The sequence below is a fragment of the Sapajus apella genome, unplaced genomic scaffold (assembly GCF_009761245.1).
Source record: "Sapajus apella isolate SASKATOON/1434 unplaced genomic scaffold, GSC_monkey_1.0 scaffold15, whole genome shotgun sequence".
Lineage (NCBI taxonomy): Eukaryota > Metazoa > Chordata > Mammalia > Primates > Cebidae > Sapajus > Sapajus apella.
Genome location: NW_022436955.1, coordinates 15,939,982 through 15,965,332, shown reverse-complemented (window position 1 = coordinate 15,965,332; position 25,351 = coordinate 15,939,982). Strand labels below are relative to the sequence as shown.

At 42.9% G+C, this 25,351-nt stretch overlaps 1 protein-coding gene across 1 annotated transcript in view; it reads right to left on the bottom strand.

Annotated features, from left to right (window-relative positions):
* The window catches only part of PKD1L3 (polycystin 1 like 3, transient receptor potential channel interacting), an 85,813-nt gene that overhangs the window by 21,091 nt on the left and 39,371 nt on the right, over positions 1-25,351 (bottom strand). Inside the window, 11 exon segments of the mRNA XM_032284380.1 lie at positions 3,406-3,542; positions 3,545-3,568; positions 3,571-3,843; positions 4,837-4,977; positions 8,165-8,264; positions 11,057-11,291; positions 11,392-11,584; positions 12,833-13,013; positions 13,826-14,025; positions 14,988-15,184; positions 24,313-24,459. Of these exon segments, the coding sequence (XP_032140271.1) occupies positions 3,406-3,542; positions 3,545-3,568; positions 3,571-3,843; positions 4,837-4,977; positions 8,165-8,264; positions 11,057-11,291; positions 11,392-11,584; positions 12,833-13,013; positions 13,826-14,025; positions 14,988-15,184; positions 24,313-24,459 (1,828 nt within the window).

Genomic DNA, 25,351 nt, shown 5'->3' with positions numbered 1-25,351 from the left:
AAATGCATACATTACCTTGGCGTGTTTTTTTTTTTTTTTTTTTTTGAGACAGACCCTCACTCTGTCACTTGGGCTGGAGTGAAGTGGTACCATCTCGACTGACTGCAACCTCAGCCTCCTGGGTTCAAGCAATTCTTCTGCCTCAGCCTCCCCAGTAGCTGGGATTACAGATGCCCACCACTATGCCCAGCTAATTTTTTTATTTTTGGTAGAGACGGAGTTTCACCATGTTGGCCAGGCTGGTCTTGAACTCATGACCTCGTGATATGCCTGCCTTGTTTCCAAAGTGCCAGGATTACACCCACAAAGTGAGTCACTCTATCCGGCCATTACCTCTGAAAGAATATATAATAAACTGGGAATGCAGCTGCTTCTTGAGAGAAGGGGGACTAAGGGACAAGGAAGAGTTGCACAATATACCCTTGTTGTCCACTTGGATTTTTCTTTTTTTTTTTTTTTGAGGAATGATCTCACTCTGTCACCCAGGATGGAGTGCAGTGGTGTGATCTTGGCTCACTGCAACCTCTGCCTCCCAGGCTCAAGCAATTCTCCCACCCCAGCCTCCCAAATAGCTGGGACCACAAGTGTGTGTTACCATGCCCAGCTAGTTTGTATATTTTTTGTAGAGATGGGGTTTTCATCATGTTGCCTAGGCTGAGTCTTAAATTCTGGGGCTCAAGTGATCCTCCTGCCTTGGCCTCCCAAAGTGCTGTGATTATAGGCATGAGCCACTGTGCCTGGCTAGGTTTTCTCCACTTTCATATTTTACTGATTTGCAAAACGATTCTTTTTAAAATTTTTCGATTTTTAAAAAACAGATACAAAGTCTCACTATGTTGTCCAGGCTGGTCTTTAACTCCTGGGCTCAAGGATTACAGGCATGGCCACTGTGCCCAGCCATGACACTACATACTACAGAGTCAAGGAGTACAAGAGAGACCACGCCTACCGTGACGGTGCAGACCACAGCCAGAGATCTAGGCACTATTTTTGTTTTTTTCTTTTTTGAGATGGAGTCTCGCTCTGTCGCCAGACTGGAGTGCAGTGGTGCGATCTTGGCTCACTGCAACCTCTGCTTCCCCGGTTTAAGCAATTCTCCTGCCTCAGCCTCCTGAGTAGCTGGGACTACAGGCGTGTGCCACCAAACCCAGCTAATTTTTTTTTTTTTTTTTTTAGTAGAGACGCAGTTCACCATGTTGGCCAGGATGGTCTCGATCTCTTGACCTCATGATCCACCCACCTCTGCGTCCCAAAGTGCTGGGTTTACAGATGTGAGTCACTGCACCTGGCCCACCATTTTTCAGATGGGGTCTTGGCTCTGCTCAGACTATATTGGTGAGATCATGGCTCACTGCAGCCTTGAACTCCTGGGCTCAAATCATCCTCCTACCTCAAGCTCCCAAGCAGCTGTTTCTATAGTCATGTGCAACCATGCCTGGCTAATTTATATAATTTTTGTAGAGATGGGATCTTGTCATGTTGTCCAGGCTGGTCTTGAACTACTGGCTTCAACTGATCCCCTTGCTACAGCCTCCCAAAGCACTAGCATCACAGGCATAAGCCACTGGGCCTGGTCCAGTTATTTTGATTCATTATTTTGTTCAGCACAAGGTAGATTTACAGATTGCAAATAATATGCCCTGAACAGGACATGATGAGTTACGTCTTTAATTCTAGCACTTTGGGAGCCCGAGGCAGGTGAATCACCTCAGGTCAGGAGTTCGAAACCAGCCTAGCCAACATGGTGAAGCCTCATCTCTACTAAAAATATAAAAATTAGCCAGGCATGGTAATGGGCACCTATAATCCCAGCTACTCAGGATGCTGAGGCAGGAGAATTGCTCGAACCTGGTGCGTGGAGGTTGCAGTAAGCCGAGATCACGCCACTGAACTCCAGCTTGGACAACAGAGCAAAACTCTTTCTTGGGGGGGGAAAAAAAAAAAAAGAACAGAACATACCCTGAATCCAGAACTGTCACCACCTAAAACTGAACTGAACTAACATCACCAGTCTGGGCAACATAGCGAGATGCTGTCTCCAAAAAAAAAAAAAGGAAAAATTAACCGGGCATGGTGGCACACTCCTGTAGTCACAGCTACTCAGGAGGCTGAGTTGGGAGAATTGCTTGAGCCCACGAGTTCAAAGCTGTAGTGTGATGAGATCCTGTCACTGCATTCTAGCCTGGGTGAGAGAGTGAGATCCTGACTCTAATAGTAAAATTTAAAAAAAAAAAATCGAACTAAATAGATTCAACATGCAATAAACAGGAGTTGTCATCTATAAAAACTCACCCAAATACACCAACCACACCTTTAAGAAAAGACTGTAAATGTTTGCTGAGATAAAAATGTATTTTAGATTCTTTTTCAGGAACCTAGGAGATGATCCAAATCTCATCAGGAAGCCACCAATCCTGAGATAAATGAATGTAACAAATTTCAGAATGAAGCTTTACTTAACACTATCTGCAGTTATATAATGACAGAGTTGGTAACTGGTGGAAAAATACTGATCAAGAAATGTTCCTGGCAGACGTGGTGGCTCATTCCTGTAATCCTGGTGCTTTGGCAGGTTGAGGTGGGTGGATCACTTGAGGTTGGGAGTTTGAGACCAGCCTGGCCAACATGGTGAAGCCCCATCTCTACCAAAAATACAAAAATCAGCCAGGTGTGGTGGCGTGCACCTGTAATCCCAGCTACTCGGGAGGCTGAGGCAGGAGAATCATTGGAACCAAGGAGGTGGAGACTGCAGTGAGCCTAGATCACACCACTGCACTCCAGTCTTGGTGATAAAAGCAAAACCCCAACTCTCAAAAAAAAAAAAAATAAAATATACAAAAAATTTAGCCAGGTGTGGTGGTGCCTGCCTGTAATCCCAGCTAGGAGAGGCTGAGGCAGGAGAATTGCTTGAACCCGGGAGGCAGAGGTTGCAGTGAGCCATGATCATGCCACTGCACTCCAACCTGCATGACAGACTGAGACTATCTCAAAAACAAAAAAAACAAACAAAAAAGATGCATTCTTTAAGAAAGTCATTCATTAGCATTTCTTCATCACTGTCCACAAAAAAGCATACTAACTCCTCTGCATGGTGATGTTCCTTGAGGATGCAAACCATATCAGGTCCATCTTTTTATCATTAGCTCCTAGGACAGTTCCCAGCTTATTACAGGAGTTCCATGAATGTTTGTGGGGGCTGAACTGGGTACCCATCCAAGCAAAGGTAAAGTTACAGAGACACACTCATAGACTGGGAAAGATGGCTCAGGCCAGAATATCATCTCATGTGGAGATCTTTCCAGCGAAACCACATTACTGGTTTTGCACTTATCCAACAGCCTTCTTTGCTACGTGTGGTTGAGTCCCAGGGGTCACTCCAGTTCCTTCTCATGATGTCACTGAAACAATTCTCATTCTTGTCAGCTTTTTGTGAAGCTCATCAGTGGAAATCAGCCCCATAGGCCTGGGTGAACAGATATAACTGAACCTGCTTAGATGAGGTTCAAGGAACAGGCCCTTGGGACACCCACAGGTATGGCCGTATCAATAAAAGCCAGCTGACCTTCCTCACTTTCTCATGGGTCTTGGTAGCGGGTATTTGGAAAATTAATTGTATCCCCCATTTGCAATGACTAAGCTCCAGGACTGCATTCTTACCTCTGTAATCCCCATACAGGTTAGGAAGGAGGATGTGATTGGCCCAGGGATAGAAATCCTGAAGAAGCTTGATTTCTGAGAAACGGTGAGCAAAGGTCCTCCGGATAGCTTGGTGGAGGTAAAATCTATTGGAGTTCTTTGCAGAGTAGATTGTAGTCATCAACAGGGTAAGGAAGAAGATTTGTACTAGTTTAGAAGAGAAAAAAATGCCATAGTTGAGTGGTTAACTGAGAAATTCTCTATGCCTTTTTCTTCATTTTTCCTAAGTCTATAGACATATGTAGGTCAAAACCAGTGAAAAATTGGCAATTTCATATGGTTCTATATAGTAATTATAAATATACACATACACATTTCCTTCCCAGAATTATTCTGCCACTAATAATACATTTTATTTAAAATAAGATACACAGGCCAGGCACAGTGGCTCACACTTGTAATCCTCACACTTTGGGAGGCCGAGACAGGCAGATCACCTGAGGTCAGGAGTTCAAGACAAACCTGGCCAACATAGTGAAACCTCCTCTCTACTAAAAATATAAAAATTAGCTGGGTGTGGTTGTGCATGCCTGTAACCCCAGCTACCTGGGAGGCTGAGGCAGAAGAATCACTGGAACCTGGGAAGCAGAGGTTGCAGTAAGCTGACACTGTACCACTGCACTCTAGTCTGGGCAACAGAGTGAGACTCCATTAAAAAAAAAAAAAAGATACATAAAATCCCACACAAGAAATGTGTTTAGCTCTAAGGACTAAGCGTGTACTGCATCTCACTCATCTGATTGTGTTCACTAGAAGCGAAGCCATGATAAAAACAGAATGTCTTCTTTGGATTAGAGAATCCAATAATGAACTAGATGTGTTGAAGCCAGTCAACTAGCACCTCCAGAATAGCCTTTTGCCAAAGCATTTTCATTTTCCCTCCATAGATCAAGTGTTATTACATTTTGCAGGTGGAAAAAGTGATGTACTAAAGCACACAATGAAACCTCTAGACTCCAAGGTCAGGGGTCTGTCCAGTTACCATCCCACCTGCTTTACTGGAATCCCAAATCTCACAAGCTGAAGATCTTAAAAGACAGCTTTTGAACCCTTCTTTATTTTCCATTTTATTCTCTCTCTTCCTTTCCCTTCTGAAAAAAGTGTTCTATTACTAAGTATGTTGCCATTTCCTCTCCATACCCAAAATATCTCCAGTCAGTTGGAAGAGTTTCTTCTTTTTCAGGGTTCTTTCTGGGTGCTTAGTTGGACTATTCATAGTTGGGGCTACATAGACGGGGTTGTTCTTATCTCTTGAACCTGGTACTGATGAAGAACACTTTGCTGTCAAAAATTCAAATGTAGACCAAAGAAATGTTATATTTCATTAAGCGGTCACTCACCATTCATTGAGCATCTATGTGAGCACCTCCTTTTAAATCCTGAAGAAACAAGGAGTCAAACTACCTATGCAGTGCTTTTTAAACTCTCTATTATAAAGGACCTGTTTTTTAAAAAATTCCAATCAATTGGAGACTGATACTTCTTTGCAATACAATAAAAATTAGTTACCAGGCTGAGGACAGTGGCTCATGCCTGTAATTCCAGCACTTTGGGAGGGGTTTTGCCATGTTGCCCAAGCTGATCTCGAACCCCTGACTTCAGGTGATCCACCTGAGACCCTGTCTCCTAAAAAAAAGAAAAAATTAAAACATATATAACAAAAGAAAAAAATAAAGCAGAAGCAGGTAAAATGCAAAGCCTGTTTTTGAAAATTAGATTTAATAGGTATAAAGTTAGGCTGCCAGATTGCTAAAGTTTTCAAATGCTTATTTTTGATTCCTGTACTTATCTTAGACTAGAAACAAACAGTTCTAGCCTGTGAGCCACACTTTGATAACACTATTCTATAGTGGCATTTCTCACATTTTAATGTGCATAGGAATCATCTGGGAATATTGTTAAAATAAAGATTCTGGGGTGGGGCCTAAGAGTCTACATTTCTATGTTTTTATTTTTAATTTTTTTACTTTTTATTTTTCCACCCCATGGGTAACTGCTAAGATGATTCTGCATTTCTGACAATTCCAGGAGATGACAATGCTGCTGGTCTGCACACAACACCATGAGTAGAAGAATCTAGAGACAGATTAAGAATGAGAGAAAGCCAGTGAATTACAGGAGGGCATAAGGCCAAGTGCGGTGGATCATGCCTGTAATCCCAGCACTTTGGGAGGCCAAGGCCGTCTGATCACCTGAGCTCAGGAGTTCGAGACCAGCCTGGCCAACATGGCGAAACCCTGTCCCTACTAAAAATATGAAAAATTAGCTGGGCGTCGTGGTGTGCACCTGTAATCTCAGCTGCTCTGGAGGCTGAGGCAGGAGAATTGCTTAAACCTGGGAGGTGGAGGTTGCAGTGAGCCGAGATCATGCCACTGCACCCCAGCCTGGGTGACAGCGTGAGACTCCATCTCAAAAAAAAAAAAAAAAAAAAATTAAAATAAAAAAAAAATAGAAGGAGGCATGAAGCTTGCCAGCATGTATGTGCCTAGTACCGTGGGATCAGTGAAGAGTCAGCAAATAAATCTCTCCAAGAAAGTCAGAGAAGGCTCCACAGAGGAAGCGACATTTGACATTTATTTTGAAGGATGAATCAGAGCTCTCTACATGAACAAGGGTGAGGATAAGGGGGAAAAAAAAAAGTCTCTTTTAGGCAGAGAGACCAACAGTTCAGAATGCATGGAGAAACAAAGTAAGTGCAAGGAAGTCAGTATATTATTATTTTTTGAGACGGAGTTTCACTCTTGTCGCCCAGACTGGAGTGCAATGGTGCAATCTCAGCTCACGACAACCCTCGCCTCCCAGGTTCAAGGGGTTCTCCTGCCTCAGCCTCCCAAGAGGCTGGGATTATAGGCGTGCACCACCATACCCAGCTAATTTTCTATTTTTTGTAGCCACAGAGTTTCACCATGTTGGCCAGGTTGGTCATGGACAGAAGGCAGTTTCAAGTCAGATTAAGATTTTTCACCTCACAAGGAATGGAGTGCCTACTGCTTAGCAGTGGATGACCACTTAAATAGTGACTGTTAGGAGGCCAGGTGACGTGGCTCATGCCTGTAATCTCAGCACTCTGGGAGGCCAAGACAGTTGGATCATCTGAGGTCAGAAGGTCAAGACCAGCCTGGCCAACATGGTGAAACCCCATCTCTACTAAAAATACAAAAATTAGCCAGGTATGGTGGCATATGCCGGTAATCCCAGCTACTTGGGAGGCTGAGGCAGGAAAATCGCTGCAATCCTGGAGGTAGAGGTTGCAGTGAGCCAAGATTGCACCACTGCACTCCAGCCTGGGCAACAAGAGTGAGAGTCCGTCTCAAAAAAAAAAAAAAAAGAAGTGACTGGCAACATCAAGTCTATTGTGTACCCCCCTCTGTCATGGCATTCTCCCCTTCTTTCCCTCAGAGGTAGTTCTTTCCTGAATTTTGGAGTTTGTCATTTCCATACATTTCTTTATATTTTATCTATAAATGCATAGAAGAGATACATATGTATCCTCCAATCAAGATATGCATCGTTTTTACGTGATTAAAATATTGTGCCAATTTTTCTGCAAGCTCCTCTTTTTACCCAAGATTGCGTTTCTGAGGTTCACCCAGGTGATAAGTTAGCCCTAGCCAGTTATTTAGAGGGTAGGCTTTCTCAGGCTTGGTCACTAAATGTGGAAATTACGAGAGGAATTTAGGATTATGTATTCTGACTTTTCTAGAGAATGCTAATGCTCTTGATTAGAATGAGAAAATATAGTAAAGAAGTGGATTTGTGGGCAGGCAAACGATTCAGTCTGACACACTTGGAGGCATGAAGCTCCAGATAGGGAGCCATGGAAAATGGCACCTTGGGCTGATGGGAGGGAGGGAAGGGAGGGAAGGGAGGAGAGAGACAGGAGAAAGGAGGGAGAGAGACAGAGATGAAAAGGAGATCTAAAATGCAGGGAGGCTGGGTGCACAGGCTCACACTGGTAATCCCAGCACTTTGGGAGGTCGAGGAGGGTGGATCACCTGTCAGGAGTTCAAGACCAGCCTGGCCAACATGGGGAAACCTTGTCTCTAATAATAATACAAAAAAATTAGCCGGGTGTGGTGGCAGAGGCCTGAAATCCCAGCTACTTGGGAAGCTGAGGCAGGAGAGTCACTTGAACCCAGGAGGTGGAGCTTGCAGTGAGCCGAGATCGCACCATTATACTCCAGCCTGAGCGACAAGAGTGAAACTTCAACTCAAAAAAATAAAAATAAACAAAATAAACTGCAGGGGAGAGATGAAGCACTAGGAGGGAGAATGTGATGATCAAGGTGAGGATCCTCGTCTGGAAGCGCATTAGTCTTGGGCAGAAGAAGAGAAATAACCAGTTGGTTAGAGACAAGTCCTTTGAATGGGTTAATTTATCTGAGTCAGCAAGGTGGCCAGAGTAACACTGATCTGATCTAATTTGCTTTTTGCAAAATTAGGTAGTTGTTAGAACTACTTGAGTTACCCAAGAGTGCCAAGATCCTCTTGGTTTGTTGTTCCTTCTCCTTGTGAAGCCGTGGCACCCTGCTCATCATCAGTGAGTGGAAGAATGTGAAGACGACCACCTGGGCAGGAGAACCACAGGAGAACATCGTGAGCAGAAATTACAGACCCAGGAGGATGATACCTTCTGTAAAGGAAGAGGTGGGCATTAATGAAAAACTTCAGTTATTTGGCCACTTATTTATTTTTATTTTTGAGATGCAGTCTTGCTCGATTGCCCAGGCTGAAAGGCAGTGGCATGATTTTGGCTCACTCTAACCTCCGCCTCCTGGGTTCAAGTAATTCTCTGCCTCAGCATCCCCAGTAGCAGGATTACAGGTGCACGCCACCATGCCTGGCTAATTTTTGCATTTTTAGTAGAGACAGGGTTTCACCATTTTGGCCAGGCTGGTCTTGAACTCCTGACCTTGTGATCCTCCCACCTTGGCCTCCCAAAGTGCTGGGATTACAGGCATGAGCCACTGTGCCTGGCTTTGGCCCTTTATTTCAATGGAAAACTAATTTCAGTCATTTTTGTACAATGATGGGGACCTGGAGAAGGGCCAGAAGACTCTAAATAATGTTAATATTCCTCTTTTTTGCTTATAGTTCTTAATCTGGTGGGAGAAGTTTACACTGTCAAATGATTTGTGATGTCTATTCAGTAATATTTCTCAGTGTCTTTGGAATACCTCTGATGAAGATCCAGACTTTTTTTTTTTTTTTTTTTTGAGACAAAGTCTCACTCTGTCACCCAGGCTTGAATGCAGTGGCACAATCTCAGTTCACTGCAACCTCTGCCTCTTGGGTTCAAGTGATTCTCTTGCCTCAGCCTCCCAAGTAGCTGGGACTGTAGGTGCATGCCATGCCCAACTAATTTTTATATTTTTAATAGAGACAGGGTTTCACCATGTTGACCAGGGTGGTCTTGAACTCCCAACCTCAAGTGATCTGCCTGCCTTGGCCTCCCAAAGTGCTGGGATTAAAGGCATGAGCCACTGCACCTGGCCAAGAGTCAGTCTTTTAGAAGTCCCAGGATTAAATCTCAGGCTAGCAAAAGAAGTTGAGGAATCTTAGAATCAAGTAAGACCTTAAGAATCTATTAGAGGAAACAAGTATTCCCCCATTCCTTAAATTTCCATAGAGGGCAAGAAAGTTCCATTCCAATTCTCAGAAGAATGAAGAGGGGTGATATTCTCAGCCTGGGGCCACACTCTCCTTACTCCACCTTATCCCACTAGGAAGAACCTGCTGGTGATCCCTCTCTCTCTGGGACCTGCCTGCCTGCAGTGTGGTCTGCTCAGCCGTGACTGGGCTTCCCAGGGTTGGGCCAGTGGGCTTGGGCCAGGGCCAGGCTTTGTATCTAGAGGGGGAGTTTGAGATACCAAGTAGTTGGCTGGGTGTAGTGGCTCATGCCTATAATCCTAGCACTTTGGGAGGCCGAGGTAGATGGATCACCTGAGGTCAGGTGTTTGAGACCAGCCTGATCAACATGGTGAAACCCCGTCTCTACTAAAAATACAAAAAATTAGCTGGGCATAGTGGCGGGTACCTGTAATTCCAGCTACTTGGGAGGCTGAGGCAGGAGAATGGCTTGAACCCGGGAGCGGAGGTTGTAGTGAACTGAGATCACGTCATTACACTCCAGCCTGGGTGACAGAATGAGACTCTATCTTTAAAAAAAAAAAAAAAAAAAAGATACCTAGTAGTTTCATCACCCCCAAAATTCCCACAAGCTGTTTCTTTGTATTTATAATTGTTTTAAAATGAAGAGTCCATAACTTTTAGAAATATAAAGACTAAAATATGTGAAATGGAAAAAATGATATGAAGTCTGATATTTTCCTCCCAACATAACAGACAAAACAAGATTGGCCATGAGTTGGTTATTATTGAAGCAGGGTGGCAGGACTTCAGGATGCAGTATACTAACCTCTACACTTTTGTGTGGGTTTGACATTTTCCTTAAATATAAAAAATTTAAGTTTTTTGTTGGTTGTTTTTTTCAAAGTGGTTTAGGTTGTTGATTTGTTACTGGTTACTGTCCTCTTTGCTCCCAGTCATTTTCTGCCATACTTCTTTTTTCTGTGATGAATTACACATATCCATAACAAATGTCAGTGTTTGCTTTTTTTTTTTGGAGACAAGGTCTCGTTGTCACCCAGGCTGGAGTATAGTGGTGCAATCGCAGCTCACTGAAGCCTCAGCCTCCTGGGCCAACCAATCCCACCTCAGCCTCCCAAGTAGCTGGAACTACAGGAGCACACCACCATGCCTGGCTAAGTTTTTGTAATTTTTGTAGGGATGGAGTTTCATCATGTTGCCCAGGCTGGTCTTGAATACCTGGACTCAAGCAATCTGCCTGTCTTGGCCTCCCAAAGTGCTGGGATTACATGTGTGAGCCACTGCACCCAGCCTGGTTTGCCTATTTGTTTTTTTTTTTTTTTTTTTTTTTTTTTTTTTTTTTGAGACGGAGTTTCGCTCTTGTTACCCAGGCTGGAGTGCAATGGCGCGATCTCGGCTCACCGCAACCTCCGCCTCCCGGGTTCAGGCAATTCTCCTGCCCCAGCCTCCTGAGTCGCTGGGATTACAGGCACACGCCACCATGCCCAGCTAATTTTTGGTATTTTTAGTAGAGACGGGGTTTCACCATGTTGACCAGGATGGTCTCGATCTTTTGACCTCGTGATCCACCCGCCTTGGCCTCCCACAGTGCTGGGATTACAGGCTTGAGCCACCGCGCCCGGCCTTGCCTATTTGTTTTTTGATGTTTATGTTACATTGTCAAAACCACTAGGCATCTTGGATTGACACCAAGGGACCTCAATCTCCCAAACTTGTGCAACTCCAGTGGTTCTTCCCATTCCTCACATACCTTTACTGGCTGGCTGATGAGGACATTTTGAAGCACTGATAAAATAACTGAAATCATCCAGCTGGTGGCTTGGTCTTTGTTCAATTCCAAGCTATAAAGTGCTATAAAGAAGGCTGAAGCCAGGCTAGTGAGACCCAGGAGGAGCCAGCAGAATGAACTCAACCATTTGGACAGGCCATTAGAGATGGGCCTTTTTCCTTCTTCTGAGCTCAGGATGGCGAAACTGGTGACTTCCCTTAAGAACAAAAGTTGAAGGAATAATCTCGTACCCATCAGCTGAGAGAGAGGATGAGGAAGATTACAGGGGATAAAGAAGGCTTGGTGTGGTGCATTACCTGAATGGCTCTTGCTCCGTGGGAAGCATGTGTGTTTCCAAGAGTTCCTGGAGTTTTTGAAGATGGCTGGCTGCAGCTAGGAGGTCACAAGTCTGGTGGCCCTGGGTGAGACCCAGAGTGCCTAAGTGAGATTTTAGCCTCTGTAGAACTCTACACAGGTAACAGCAGAAATGATGGTGGTTTTCAGGAACAACTGAAAATATATTTCAAGTTGATACTTTCACAAGCGGATTTCAGTAAGTAGCAATTAGTGGTAGAGATAAGCAATTCATTAATTGATGATGAGACTAAATTTTCCCACTACTAGCAGAGATTGGACTGTACCCAACACTTGCAGTATTACCATCTTCTCTGAGGATACTGGTGAATTTTAACAACTGTAAAATTCTAAGCTTTGATCTGAAGACTTTTAAAACCTTACTGACTTCTTCACCAGAATGGCTGTACATGTAACCTATACTAATGCCCAGGAGACTCAAACTGTTTTTGAGGATCTATAGATTGCATCATCTCACCATCTCATGAAAGAAAAAGGATGACAAGTTTCAACAGCCTTCAACAAAGCAGATGGGATATGTGGGTCTAATACAGAGAATATTTTTTCTTTTCTTTTTCTTTTTGAGATGGAGTTTTATTCTGTCACCCAGGCTAGAGTGCAGTGGCATGATCTCGGCTCACTGCAGTCTCTGCCTCCCAGGTTCAAGCGGTTCTCCTGCCTCAGCCTCCCAAGTAGCTGGGGTTACAGGTGCGTGCCATCATACCCAGCTACTTTTTGTATTTTTAGTAGAAAAGGGGTCTCACCACGTTGGCCAGGATGGTCTCAATCTCCCGACCTCATGATCCACTCGCCTTGACATCCCAAAGTGCTGGGACTACAGGCATGAGCCACTGCATCTGGCCCAGAGAACATTTTTCCTGTATTTTTTTTTTTTTTTTCTGAGATGGAGTCTTGCTCCGTCACCCAGGCTGAGTGTAATGGTGCAATCTTAGCTCACTGCAATCTCTGCTTCCCAGGTTCAAGGATTCTCCTGTCTTAGCTTCCATAGTAGCTGGGATTACAGGCATGTGCCACCACACCCAGCTAACTTTGGTATTTTTAGTAGAGACAGGGTTTTGTCATGTTGGCCAGGCTGGTTTTGAACTCCTGACCTCAGGTGATCCACCCACCTCAGCCTCTCAAAGTGCTTGGATTACAGGCATGAGCCACCACGCCTGACCTGTGTGTGTGTGTTTTTTAATCCTGTACTTTTTATCACCAGACAGATTGTCTACGCCATCAAGGAGAACAAATCTATCAGCTCTATATTAGAAGCTTAAGGCAATTAAAACAAGCAGAAGGTTGTGTCAGGCCTGTTGGTTATGAATGAGTAAGAAAGAAAGAGACAGGCAAGGGAGTGGGAGGCAGATGGAACATTCGTTACTCAAATCTACTGAAGTTTACCACGTGCCCGGTGGCGCTCTGCCTGCTGATGACAGCCTTGACCCTCCAAGTGAGAAGACAGGAGGCTGGATAAAAGTTCCACCAGCTTAGTAATGTTGCAAGAACTCCATGACGGTTGTTTACACTCTGAGAGTAGATATGTATGTCTTCTGAGCAGGAATCGCACAGTTTCCCTTAATTCCTGAATATAGAACCAAGATGAGAAAAATCAGCCTGTTTTTCATTAAGCCGGGATTTGTAGCAATTACAGGTGGTAAGGCTGTTTCCTTTAGTCAAAAGGGGATCTGCTTAGCATGAAGAACCTCAATTTTTCATGTTCTCTCTAATTTTTCAGAAAGCAGTCACCTCATAGCTCACAGTAGCTGCAATACCAGTTTTATGAGAGAATACGGAATGAAAAAAGAGACAATTTGATCAAACATCAAAGACTAAAACACGGCCAGAGTGGTACCTATGCACGCCCACTTGGTCCTCAGAATACTTCACAAGCAAGAGTCAAAGCTAAAGATGTGGTTAATCACAGCTCAGGGGACAAGAGCTGGGAAAAATATGTTACAGGTAAGAGGACCCTGACAGCCTTCCATGAGATTCTTCCCACTGCTCTCTTTCACTGTGTGGGGAAGGAAAGCATGTAATTCATCTGTAAAATTTGATACTAGCTGGTCAAGGTGGCTCACGCTTGTAATCCTGGCACTTTAGGGGGCCTAAGTGGGAGGATGGCTTGAGCCCAAGAGTTTGAGATCAGCCTGGACAACATGGTGAAACCCTGTCTCTATAAAAAAAATACAAAATTTACCCAGATGTAGTGACACATGCCTGTCGTCTCCACTACTTGGGAGGCTGAGCTGGAAGGATTTCTTGAGCCTGGGAGTCTGAGGCTGCAGTGAGCTGAGATTGCGCCACTGCACTCAAGCCCGTGCAACAGAGCCAGACCCTATCTCAAAACAAATAAACAAGCAATAAAAATAAAATAAAATTTGATACCAAACTTACCTCAACTACCATTGTGACAGAGAGAGGCTCAACGGAAGCATCTAAGAGGCAGGAGACCTGGATGGGAGGAAAGAGGGGCACAGTCTCCTGTGGCTGAATCAACGGGAAGAGCCGCCCAATGACAAGATTGATTGGGAAGAGGATGACAGCAGTATGGATGCTGATGAGCAGTTCAGACCAGGCCACAGCAAATGTACCCACTGAAAGAAAAGCATGACATCAACTTTTATCTTCAACTATTAAAATAATCTCAAAGTCATTCCTCTCCTAGGTTTAACTATTTATTGAGGAAGCTAACTATGTTTATCTAGGAATAAAATTATCATGGCGGTAAAGATCATGTTGTATTCCTAATAGTGCTTCATTTGTTAACGAATGAGAACACTGAGAATATCTGTTAGAATGTTCTAATGTTAGGGCAGTGTAAGAAAAACAAGGCACAATGTATTAGTCTGTTTTCACACTGCTATAAAGAATTACCTGAGACTGGGTAATTTATAAAGAGAAGAGGTTTAATTCACTTACAGTTCTGCATGGCTGAGGGAGCCTCAGGAAACTTACTATCATGGTGGAAGGTGAAGAGGAAGCAAGACACCTTACATGGCATTACACCTCACATGATGTACAAAGCAAGGCATCTTACATGGTGCAGGAGAAAGAGTGACAGGGGAACTGCCACACACTTTTTTTCCCCCTGTGACAGAGGCTGGAACGCAGTGGTACAATCGCGGCTCACTGCAACCTCCGCCTCCTGGGTTCAAGCAATTAAACCATCAGATATCATGAGAACTCACTCGCTATCATGAGAAAAGTATGGGAGAAACTGCCCCCATGATCCAGTCACCTCCCAGCAAGTCCCTCCCTTAACACTGGGGGGATTACAGTTGGATGTGAGATTTGGGTGAGGACACAGAGCCAAACCATATCACACAACATGATTCTGTTTCTAATCCTGAAAGTAACGAGAGTGGAGTGTAGTAAAAGTATTGCATAGTAGGCTGGGCATGGTGACTCATGCTTGTAATTCCAGCATTTCAGGAGGCTGAAGCAGGAGGATCACTTGAAGCCAGGGCTGTAGACCAGCCTGGGTAACAGAGCAAGACTCTGTCTCAAAAAAAAAGGATTGCTTTTGCTTACTACCCACATCAGGGCTCATCCATACTTTGCTCATCTCTCTTGCCAGTGGTGCCACTTATCTTCCAGAACATAATGCTGATGACCATGTTGCAGAGGAGCAGTGTCATGCAGCAAGACAGCCGCTGGACTCTTGTAAACAGGTTCCAGGGATGCCGAGTTGCAACTGAAAGCCACAGATAATCCTGGGTGAACTTTTCTACAATCATGGAGGAAAACAGGTGTCTGAAAAGAGAAATTAGAAGAGGAAATGCATGAGATTTTATTCTAAAAGTGCCCCAGTTTAAGATGCGATTTGCCCAGCAACAAGTGACACAGCAACTCCCAAGCCTCTATTCAACACCTCTATGAATAAGCTTTCAGATAATATAATTCTTTCATTTATTTATTTTCAGTTCTTTTACCATCACACAAATGTGTCCATGTAAGATTCTTTCGTTATTTTAGGACAAAAAGTTTAGGATAATTTTTATGGTGTGCAAGTTTAAAATTAAAAATATTTTAGCTTTATGAGAGTTTTGGTAAATATTTTACTTTTCAAAAGTTTACATTAAACTTCTATTCAAAATAGTTTGGTGAATTCATACTCTGAGCACTTTCTCTATTCGAAATCTGGAGGAACGATAAATAATATATAAAAAGAGAGGACCAAAATGACTTTGCTGGGCTTAAACACAAAATAAACATCTGAGAAAGACATGCAGAATAAGAAAACAAGATGGTGAGAGGGAGGTAGAAGCCACAGGATTACTGAGCTCTAGATCTGGAAGAAGGTAGTACAAAGGTGGGAGTTTGACTTTTGTAGGGTAACTGAAACTAAAAATGTTTCATTGGGAGCAGGAGAGGGAGAGACAAAGCCAACTTCACTGCTAGAAGCCAGGGTTGAGCCTGGAGCTCATGAAAGAATACTTGAGAGCAAAAAAACCTCTGTAGGGGTACACATTTGTAGTAATAATGTGAGAAAAAAGGAACAGTTTCACGACCAGAAACTGAGTCGAGAGATCCACTGGCTATGCCAAGATCTGCAATATTCCTAGTTTCATAAATTTCATTGAAGAATAGGAGCTCCAAAATGCCATATAATACTGTAAGGCCTAGTTCTAAACTAGAGATGTGAAGGGTTAGAATGAAAACAGTAGCAAAACCAGTCAGAGATGGTGTTTGTTGTGGGAGGGGTGGACAGGATGGTGTGTGTGTACCTGGAGGTGCAGTGGCAGGGAGAGGAGTGGGAGGGAGAGGGAAAACAACAATCCAGCTCAAAAGAAATTAATTTAATGGGACAGTGTGACAAAAACTTCAAAGGAAATATTTCAGGTTGCTCTAAGTGAAGGAATAGGCCAGGTATACTGTCTGGCCCCTAATCCTAATGCTTTGGAAGGCTAAAGCAGGAGGATTTCTTGAGGTCAGGAGTTTCAGACAAGCCTAGGCAACATAGGAAGACCCTGTCACTACTTTTTTTTTAAATATTAAAAAACTCACCCAGTATGGTGGCACACACCTGTAGTTCAAGGAAATTAAGGCTGCAGTGAGCTGTGCTTATGCCATTGCACACCAGCCTGAGTGACAGAGACACTGACTGAAAAAAAAGGAATAATGTTGACTTAAGTCTAAAATATTATGAAAAAAACAGACATCAAGTAAATTAAAAATCTTGGCTGAGCATGGCAGCTCATACCTGCAATCCCAGCTCTTTAGGAGGCTAAGATGGATGGTTCACATGAGGCCAGGAATTTGAGACCAGCCTGGTCAACATGGTGAAACCCTGTCTCCACTAAAAATATAAAAATTAGCTGGGCATGGTGGTGCATGTCTGTAATCCCAGCTACTCAGAAAGCCAAGGCACGAGAATCACTTGAACCCAAGATGCGATGCGAAGGTTGCAGTGAGCTGAGATCATGCCACTGCATTCCAGCCTGGGCAAAAGAGCGAGACTGTCTCAAAAAAAAAAAAAAAAAAAAGGAACAAATAAAAGTCTTGAAACTAAAAAACGTGGACTCTTAGCAAGGAGGAAGTGAAAGCCAACGCAGAATTGTCAGTCGCCTTTCTGAATGTTGAAGGCATGACCCAACATGCATACAGAGTCCCTTGGTAAACAGTCCGTGACTTATTAGCTCTAGGCATTTCAGGAAATCTCTGTTCAATAATGAGCTAATCACTAAGCTACCTGAGCAGAAACTTCAGTTTCCACACACAACAAGGGATACAGACTTTACAGAATTCATTCAGAAAAATCCCTAAGCAAACTGGCAAACAGCAACAAACATTAAAAACAATGAACCCAGGCTGGGCGCGGTGGCTCATGCCTGTAATCCCAGCACTTTGGGAGGCTGAGGTGGGTGGATCACGAGGTCAAGAGATCGAGACCACCTGGTCAACATGGTGAAACCCCGTCTCTACTAAAAACACGAAACATTAGCTGGGCATGGTGGCGCATGCCTGTAATCCCAGCTACTCAGGAGGCTGAGGCAGGAGAACTGCCTGAACCCAGGAGGCGGAGGTTGCAGTGAGGTGAGATCGCGCCATTGCACTCCAGCCTGGGTAACAAGAGTGAAACTCCGTCTCAAAACAAACAAACAAACAAACAAACAAACAAACAAAAAACAATGAACCCTAGAGGAGGGGAAGAAAATCTGTCTTCCAGAGTTGCTAGATTTTGTTATTTAAAATGTCCAGTTTTCATCAACAACAACAAAAATCACAAGATATACAAAGACACAAGAAAGTATGGTCCTCACATACAGAAAACAAAAAACAGCAGTCAACAGATTATCCTTGAGGAAGCACAGACACCAGATTTACTAGACAAAGGCCTTAAATCAGCTATTTAAAATATATTCAGAGAACTAAAGGAAACTATTTTGAAAAATTAAATGAGAATGTTTCACCAAATACAGAATATCAATGAAGAGAAAATTAAAACAAATCAAATAGAAAGTCTTGAGTTGAAGAATACAAGTGAAATGAAAATTTCACTCGAGAGACCTGAGCAGGCAGAAAAATGAATCGGCAAACCTGAACATAGGTAAGGTGAAATGATTTATTCTGAAAAACAGAAATAAAAAATAAAGAAAAATGTACAGAGTTTCAGACTGCTGTAGAATACCACCAAGTGACCCTCCCATAGGAGTCCTGGAAGAGGATAAAGAGGCATAAGATTTAAAGAAATGGTTGAAAATTTCCCAAATTCGATGAAAGATTATCATGTATCTAAAAAGCTCAAAGAACTTTGAGTAGAATAAACTCAAGAGATCTGCTTGTACACTTCATAATAAAACTGGTGCAAGCCAGAAACAGAATCTTGAAAGCAGCGAGAGAGATGCAACTCATCATGTACAAGCCTCCTCAATAAGATTAACAGCTGACTTCTCATCAGAAACCATGGCGAATAGGAAGCAATGGGATGACACACTTGAAGTATAGGAAGAAAAAGGTTGTCAGTCCAAAATTATATATATAGCAGAACTATTCTTCAAAAATGGAGAAATAAGCATCCTTATTTTTCTATTCATTTTTCTTACAGATACATTTACATGTATATGTATATGTGTATTAGCATCAAGGGTAAATTAAGACACTTCAAGAGAAATAAAATTGAGAAAACTGTCTCTAATAATCCTGCCCTACATACTAGACAGTAACTCAAAACCACAGCAAGAAACAAATAGCAGTAAAGGTAACCACATAGGTAAAGATAATAAAATGTGGTGTATATGAACACACACACACACAAGGGAGTATCATTTAGTTTAGTTTTTTTGTTTTTGAGACAGGGTCTTGCTCTGTCACCCAGGTTGGAGTGCAGAGGTGAGATCTCAGCTCACTGGAAGCTCCATCCCATCTTCCCACCTCAGTCTCCCGAGTAGCTGAGACCACAGGTGCACGCCACCACAGCTGATATGGTTTGGCTGTATCTCCACCCACATCTCATCCTGAATTGTAGTTTCCATAATCCTCCACTCTGTCATGGGAAGAATCAGGTGGAGATAACTGAATCATAGGGTTGGTTTCCCCCATCCTGTTCTTGTGATAGTGAGTTCTCACGAGACTTGATGGCTTTATAAGGCACTTCCCCCTTCACTGGGCACTCATTCTCCTTCCTGCTGCCATGTGAATAAAGATGTGTTTGCTTCCCCCCCTTCCACCATGAGTGTAAGTTTCCTGAGACCTCCCAAGCCATGCTGAATTGTGAGTCAATTAATCATCTTTCCTTTACAAATTACCTAGTCTTGGATGTCTCCATAGTAGCATGAGAATGGACTAAATATAACACCTGGCTAATTTTTTGTATTTTTTGTAGAGATGGGGTTTTGCTATGTTGGCCAGGCTGGTCTCAAATTCCTGAGCTGAAATGATCCACCTGCCTCAGCCTCCCAAAGTGCTGGGATTCCAGGTGTGAGCCACTGCACCTAGCCCGTCATTTGGCTTTAAAAAGGAAGCAATTTTTTTTTTTTTGACATGGAGTTTTGCTCTTGTTGCTTAGGCTGGAGTGCAATGGCACAACCTTGACTCACTGCAACTTTTGCCTCCCAGGTTCAAGGAATCCTCCTGTCTCAGTCTCCCAAGTAGCGGGGATTACAGGCATCCAAACCACACTTAATTTTTGTATTTTTAGTAGAGATGGGGTTTCACAACATTGGCCAAGCTGGTCTTGAACTCCTGACTTCTGGTGATCCATCTGCCTCGGCCTGCCAAAGTGCTGAAATTACAAGTGTGAGCCACTGCACGCAACCCCAAAAGGAAGGAAATTCTTGCACATGCTACAACACGAATGAAACTTGAGGACAATGATAAATAAAATAAGCCAGCCACGAAAAGACAAATACCGTGTGGTTCCACTTACATGAGGAATCTGAAGTAATAAAATTCATAGAAATAGAAAGAATAGTTGCCAAGGGTTGGAAGGGGGAAGAAACAGGAAGTTGTTTAATGGGTGCAGAGTTTCGGTTTTGCAAGGTGGAGAAGTTCTGGAGCTCTGTTGCACAACAGTGTGAATATATATACTACCACTGAACTGAACACTTAAAAATGGTTAAGACTAAAATTTATGTGCTTTTACCATAATTTAAAACTTTTTTAAAAATAGCATAAACAGGCCGGGTGTGGTGGCTCACGCCTGTAATCCCAGCACTTTGGGAGGCCGAAGCAGATGGATCACTTGAGGTCAGGAGTTCCAGACAAGCCTGGCTAACAAGGTGAAACCCTGTCTCTGTTAAAAATACAAAAATTAGCCTGGCATGGGGGCATGCGCCTGTAATCTCAGCTACTTGGGATGGGAGGAGGGGAGGAGAATATGTTGAACCTTGGAGGCAGAGGTTGCAGTGAGCCAAGATCAGGCCACATACTCCAGCCTACGTGAAAGAGAGAGACTCTGTCTCACAAAAAAAAAAAAAAAAAAAAGAAAAAAAATCATAAACATAGATATATAGCTTGCAACTTTTCTGTCTGCCTTAAAAAATAGCTACATGCAGCAGTGACTATGAATCTATGTGATAGACACACAGTGCATGAAGTTGTCATTGGTATGACAATAGCACAAAGGAGTGGGAAGGGAACTGAGCTATAGGAGTGAAGTTCTTGTATACCACTGAAATTAAGTTGGTATTAATCCAGCTAAGTTGTCATAAATTAGGATTTATAATTGCCCGGGAAAGCATGGAGAAAATAATTTAAAATATATATAGTAAAAGATATGACAAAAGAATACAGTAGACTAGAAAATATCTATGTAACACAAAGAAGGCAGTGATGTTCATTTGTAGATTCTGTGCCAGTGGGTGTGGGTAACTGTTGAACCCCATTTGTGATGAAGCTAAAAAAGGTAGTGATAAAAAAATTTAGAAACCAAAACGATACAATAGAAAATACATATAGAAAACAAATAGTAAAATCAAAGATATAAACCTCACGTTATTAGTAATTATATCAAATGCAAATAGGTTAAACTCACAAATTAAAAGATAGAGATTGGCAGAATCAACCAAAAAACCCCTAATCCAACTGTATTATGTCTACAACAGACTTAATTTAGATACGAAGACACAAATGAATTGAAATTAAAAGGATGGGCCGGTAGAGAAGTCTCCCACCTATAATCTCAGGACTTTGGGAGGCTGAGGTGGGAGGATCATTTGAGGTCAAGAGTTCGAGGCCAGCCTGGCCAACTTGGTGAAACCCCGTGTCTACTAAAAATACAAAATTTAGCCAGGCATGATGGCACATGCCTATGGTCCTAGCTAGTTGGGAGGTTAAGGCAGGAGAATTGCTTGAACCCAGGAGGTGGCAGTGAGCCAAGATTATACCACTGCACTAAAAGGATGGAAAAAGATATTCCATGCAAACAGCAATCAAAAGAGAACTGGAGTGGCTATACTAAGAAAAAATATACCTCCAGACAAGAATAATTCCTAGAGACAAAGGACATTTTATTAAGGGGTCAATCTATTAAGAAGATAAATTCACCTGTGCTCATTGTCATCTTACAAGCCAAATGGAACTGTTGCTAACCAGCCAAATAGCTGTCACAGTGTTTCTGCTTAGGAACTGCTTGACAAGAAGACAGTGTATTAAAATCTTCAAAGTGTTAAGGGAAGGATAGCAAAAAATTTCTATCCAGCTAAATAGCTAAACTAAGAGTTGAGAGTAAAGATGCACACACACACCTCTCATTAGAACTATTAAAAGAGCTACTTCAACAATAAGAAAAAGCCCAGAGTGATGGTATCATACCTCTATTGGAAACACAGAAATTAAACCATAAAAAAATCACATTTCAACAACAAAAATGAATATATTTGAATTAATATACCTATATACGTTTTAAAAATACTAGAACTAGTTGGATGCAAAGGTGTATGCCTGCAATCCTAGCTATGCAAGAAGCTGAGGTGGCAGGACTGCTTGAGCCCAGGGGTTTAAGACCAGCTTGGGCAACACAGTGAGACCCTATCTCAGAAATCAAAACAAAACAAACCTAGAACTGTAACAGGCATACGGAAGAGAAACTGTATTTACTACTTCTTGTTTTCATAAAGGAGAGAAAACTACCAGTTTTATTCCTAGATACAAGCAACACACAATTTAAAGTGTGTATTTTTTGATTGCTTTTGTTTTGGAGATAGGGTCTCATTCTGTATTTTTTTTTCCCACTTCCTGCTTGATGAACATCCATGTTTTTTAGTTTCAAAGGCTTTTTTCAAGTCTTTGCTCCTTTGCATAGGCTGGAGTGCAGTGATACGATCTCGGCTCACTGCAGCCTCCACCACCCAGGTTCAAGTGATTTTCCTGCCTCAGCCTCCCCAGTAGCTGGAACTACAGGAGAACACCACAGCACCAGGCTAATTTGTGTCATTTTGATACAGAGGGGCTTTCACCATGTTGGCCAGGGTGGTCTCTAACTCCTGACCTCAGGTGATCCACCCATCTTAGCCTCCCAAAGGGCTGGGCTTACAGCTATAAGCCACCATACCTGGCCCTTCTCCTTAAATCTTATTTCCAAAGTTAGTATATAAAAGGCCAAAGCCCCCACTTAATTCTGTTGAACTGCCTATTCTGGAAGGAGACAGCCACCCTGTGAAAAATGACACTCTTCTGAGGCTGCTGCAGGCGCCATGCATAGGTGCTTTGTGGACAGCCACAGATGAGCCCTCTGTTGACAGCCAGCGCCACCTGCTGACCTTGTGAGCAAACCATTTTTGGAAATCTAGCAGATAAGCTTGCAGAAGAGTAGAAACCCAGTCGGGAAGAACGAGCCCAAGGGAAAACTCCCCCGCCATGGCTTCACTCAATTTCTGACCCACAAAACCAGGAGACAAGTAAAATGGTTGTTTCAATCCACTGAGTTTGGGGAGTAATTTGTTACAAAGCAATTGTAATTGGAGCAGATCTTGATAAAGAAACACACATTTCTTGCTGTTCTGGATATCCTCACTACTCAATCACACAGATCCCCATCGGTGTGATGGGAGCCAAATCCCAGAACAAACAGCTTCATGTTTTTTGCCTTTAAGCATTTTAATGTAAGGACACGGTGTTTGGTTGGTTTTGTTGTTTTGAGACAGGGTCTCTCTCTGTTTGCTGAGGCTGGAGCACAGTGGCTTGATCTCGGCTCACTGCGATTTCCACTTCCCCAGTTCAAGCCATCCTTCTGACTCAGCCTCCCAAGTAGCTTGGACTACAGGTGCACGCCACCATGTCTGGCTAATTTTTGTACTTTTGGAGGAGATGGGGTTTTGCTATGTTGGCCAGGCTGGTCTCAAACTCCTGGCCTCAAGTGATTCGCCTGCCTCAGCCTCCCAAAATGCTGGGATTACAGGTGTGAGCCACCATGCCTGGCCAGGACATGGTGTTTGGGCCTCTTGCAATCATCTTGTTCCCATAAGGAAAAAGCCAACAGCCCTAATATTGAACCAGAAAATTGAAGGGAAGAAGAGTATCAGGTAGCAGAGGTATATCCTCCTAGGCATATTCTCATCTTTAGCATTCAGGAGATGCAAAAATATACATGGATACCTAGAAAGATACAGAAGTAGATACACACATTATACTGTTCTCCTGGTCTGTCTGTGAATTTACCAGTATACCACATTGCTTTAATTATTTTGGTTTACCAGCATCTTTGTATTTTTTGAGACGGGGTTTTCCTCTGTTGCCCAGGCTGGAGTGCAGTGGCACAATCTTGTCTCACTGCAACTTCTGCCTCCCAGATTCAAGTGAGTCTCATGCCTCAGCCTCCCGAGTAGCTGGGATTACAGGCGTGCACCACCATGCCTGGCTAATTTTTTTAATTTTTAGTAGACACAGGATCTTGCCATGTTGGATAGGCTAGTCTTGAACTCCTGACCTCAAGTGATTCACTTGCCTCGGTCTCCCAACGTGCTGGGATTGCAGGTGTGAGCCATGGTGCCTGGCCAGATTACTAGTATCTCTGAAAATCAGTTGAAGGCTACAGCGCTCTCACACTTTCCTCTATGTTTATGTTTTGTCCTCGTATTTTCATCATGGAAGTAGTTGTATCCTTTTCATATTCCATTGAGCGATTGTTTTATTCCTAGATATCTTAGCAAATTATTTATAAATGATTCTCTAGGTAAGCAGCTTCAGAAAATAATGGCAACATTTTTAAGTTTTATACTTGTCATGCTTCTGATTTTTAAGATAATGGTTACACCATTTACAACCACAACAGTAATGCTAATGTATGTTTGAAATAATATATTAATAAAATAATTTGCATTAAAAACAATTCAATTAATAGTGAACATTTCAATTAACAGTGAACAATTCAATCAATAGTGAACAATTCAATTAATAGTGAACATCAACATTCACTGTTAGTAGCAATTTTCCAACAGTACCTAAAGGAAAAGAGCTCTCTCTTTGAAACTGGTATGAAGACCCGGTCAAGCTCACAGTCTCCGAGGTCCACAGCCAGCCAGCAATTGCACAGGAAATGCCATTTCCTCTTAACTGCCATGTCACAGACAATTACCTGGGTGACATACCTATAGTAAAATGAAGACAGTCATGTTAGGGAGGTGGGCTCGAATCAGTTGTTTGTAGTAAGACGTAATATCGCACCATTAGTAACTATCCAAATAAACAAACTGTTTCATTGCAAGGCAAGAACTAAGGAAAGAAAGGAGAGTAGAGGCCAGACATGGTGGTGTGCGTCTATAACCCCAGCACCTTGGGAAACTGAGGCAGGTGAATTGCTTGAGCTCAGCAGTGTGAGCCCAGCTTGGGCAACATTGCAAAATCCCATCTCTAAAAAAATATAAAAATTAGCTGGGCATGGTGGTGTTCGCCTGTAGTCCTAAACTACTTGGGATGCTAAGGTGGAAGGATTATTTGAGCCCAGGAGGTCAAGGCTGCAGTGAGTTGAAATTGCAACACTGCATTCCAGCTTGAGTGACAGTGAGAACCCCACTCAAAAAAAAAAAAAAAAATGAGAGATCTTATCTTTTCCTTCCCAACTTCTAAGGGAGTTCATGCATCAGACACCAGACTTCAAACCTTTCTCACCTATATACTTTCTTTTTTTTTTTTTTTTGAGACAGAGTCTCACTCTGTGGCCCAGGCTGGAGTATAGTGGTACAATCTGGGCTCACTGCAACTTCTGCCTCCTGGGTTCAAGCGATTCTCCTGCCTACAGGCGCATGCCACTACACCTGGCTAATTTTTTGTATTTTAGTAGACACGGGGTTTCACCATGTTAGCCAGGAGGATCTTGATCTCTTGACCTCATGATCTGTCCACCTCGGCCTCCCAAAGTGCTGGGATGATAGGTGAGAGCCACTGTGCCCAGTGTATATATACTTTTTATAACCTTTCTCTGTCCTGTATGTGACACTGGCTTGCCACCTTTTCAAATATCCCATCTGCCTCTCTTTCATC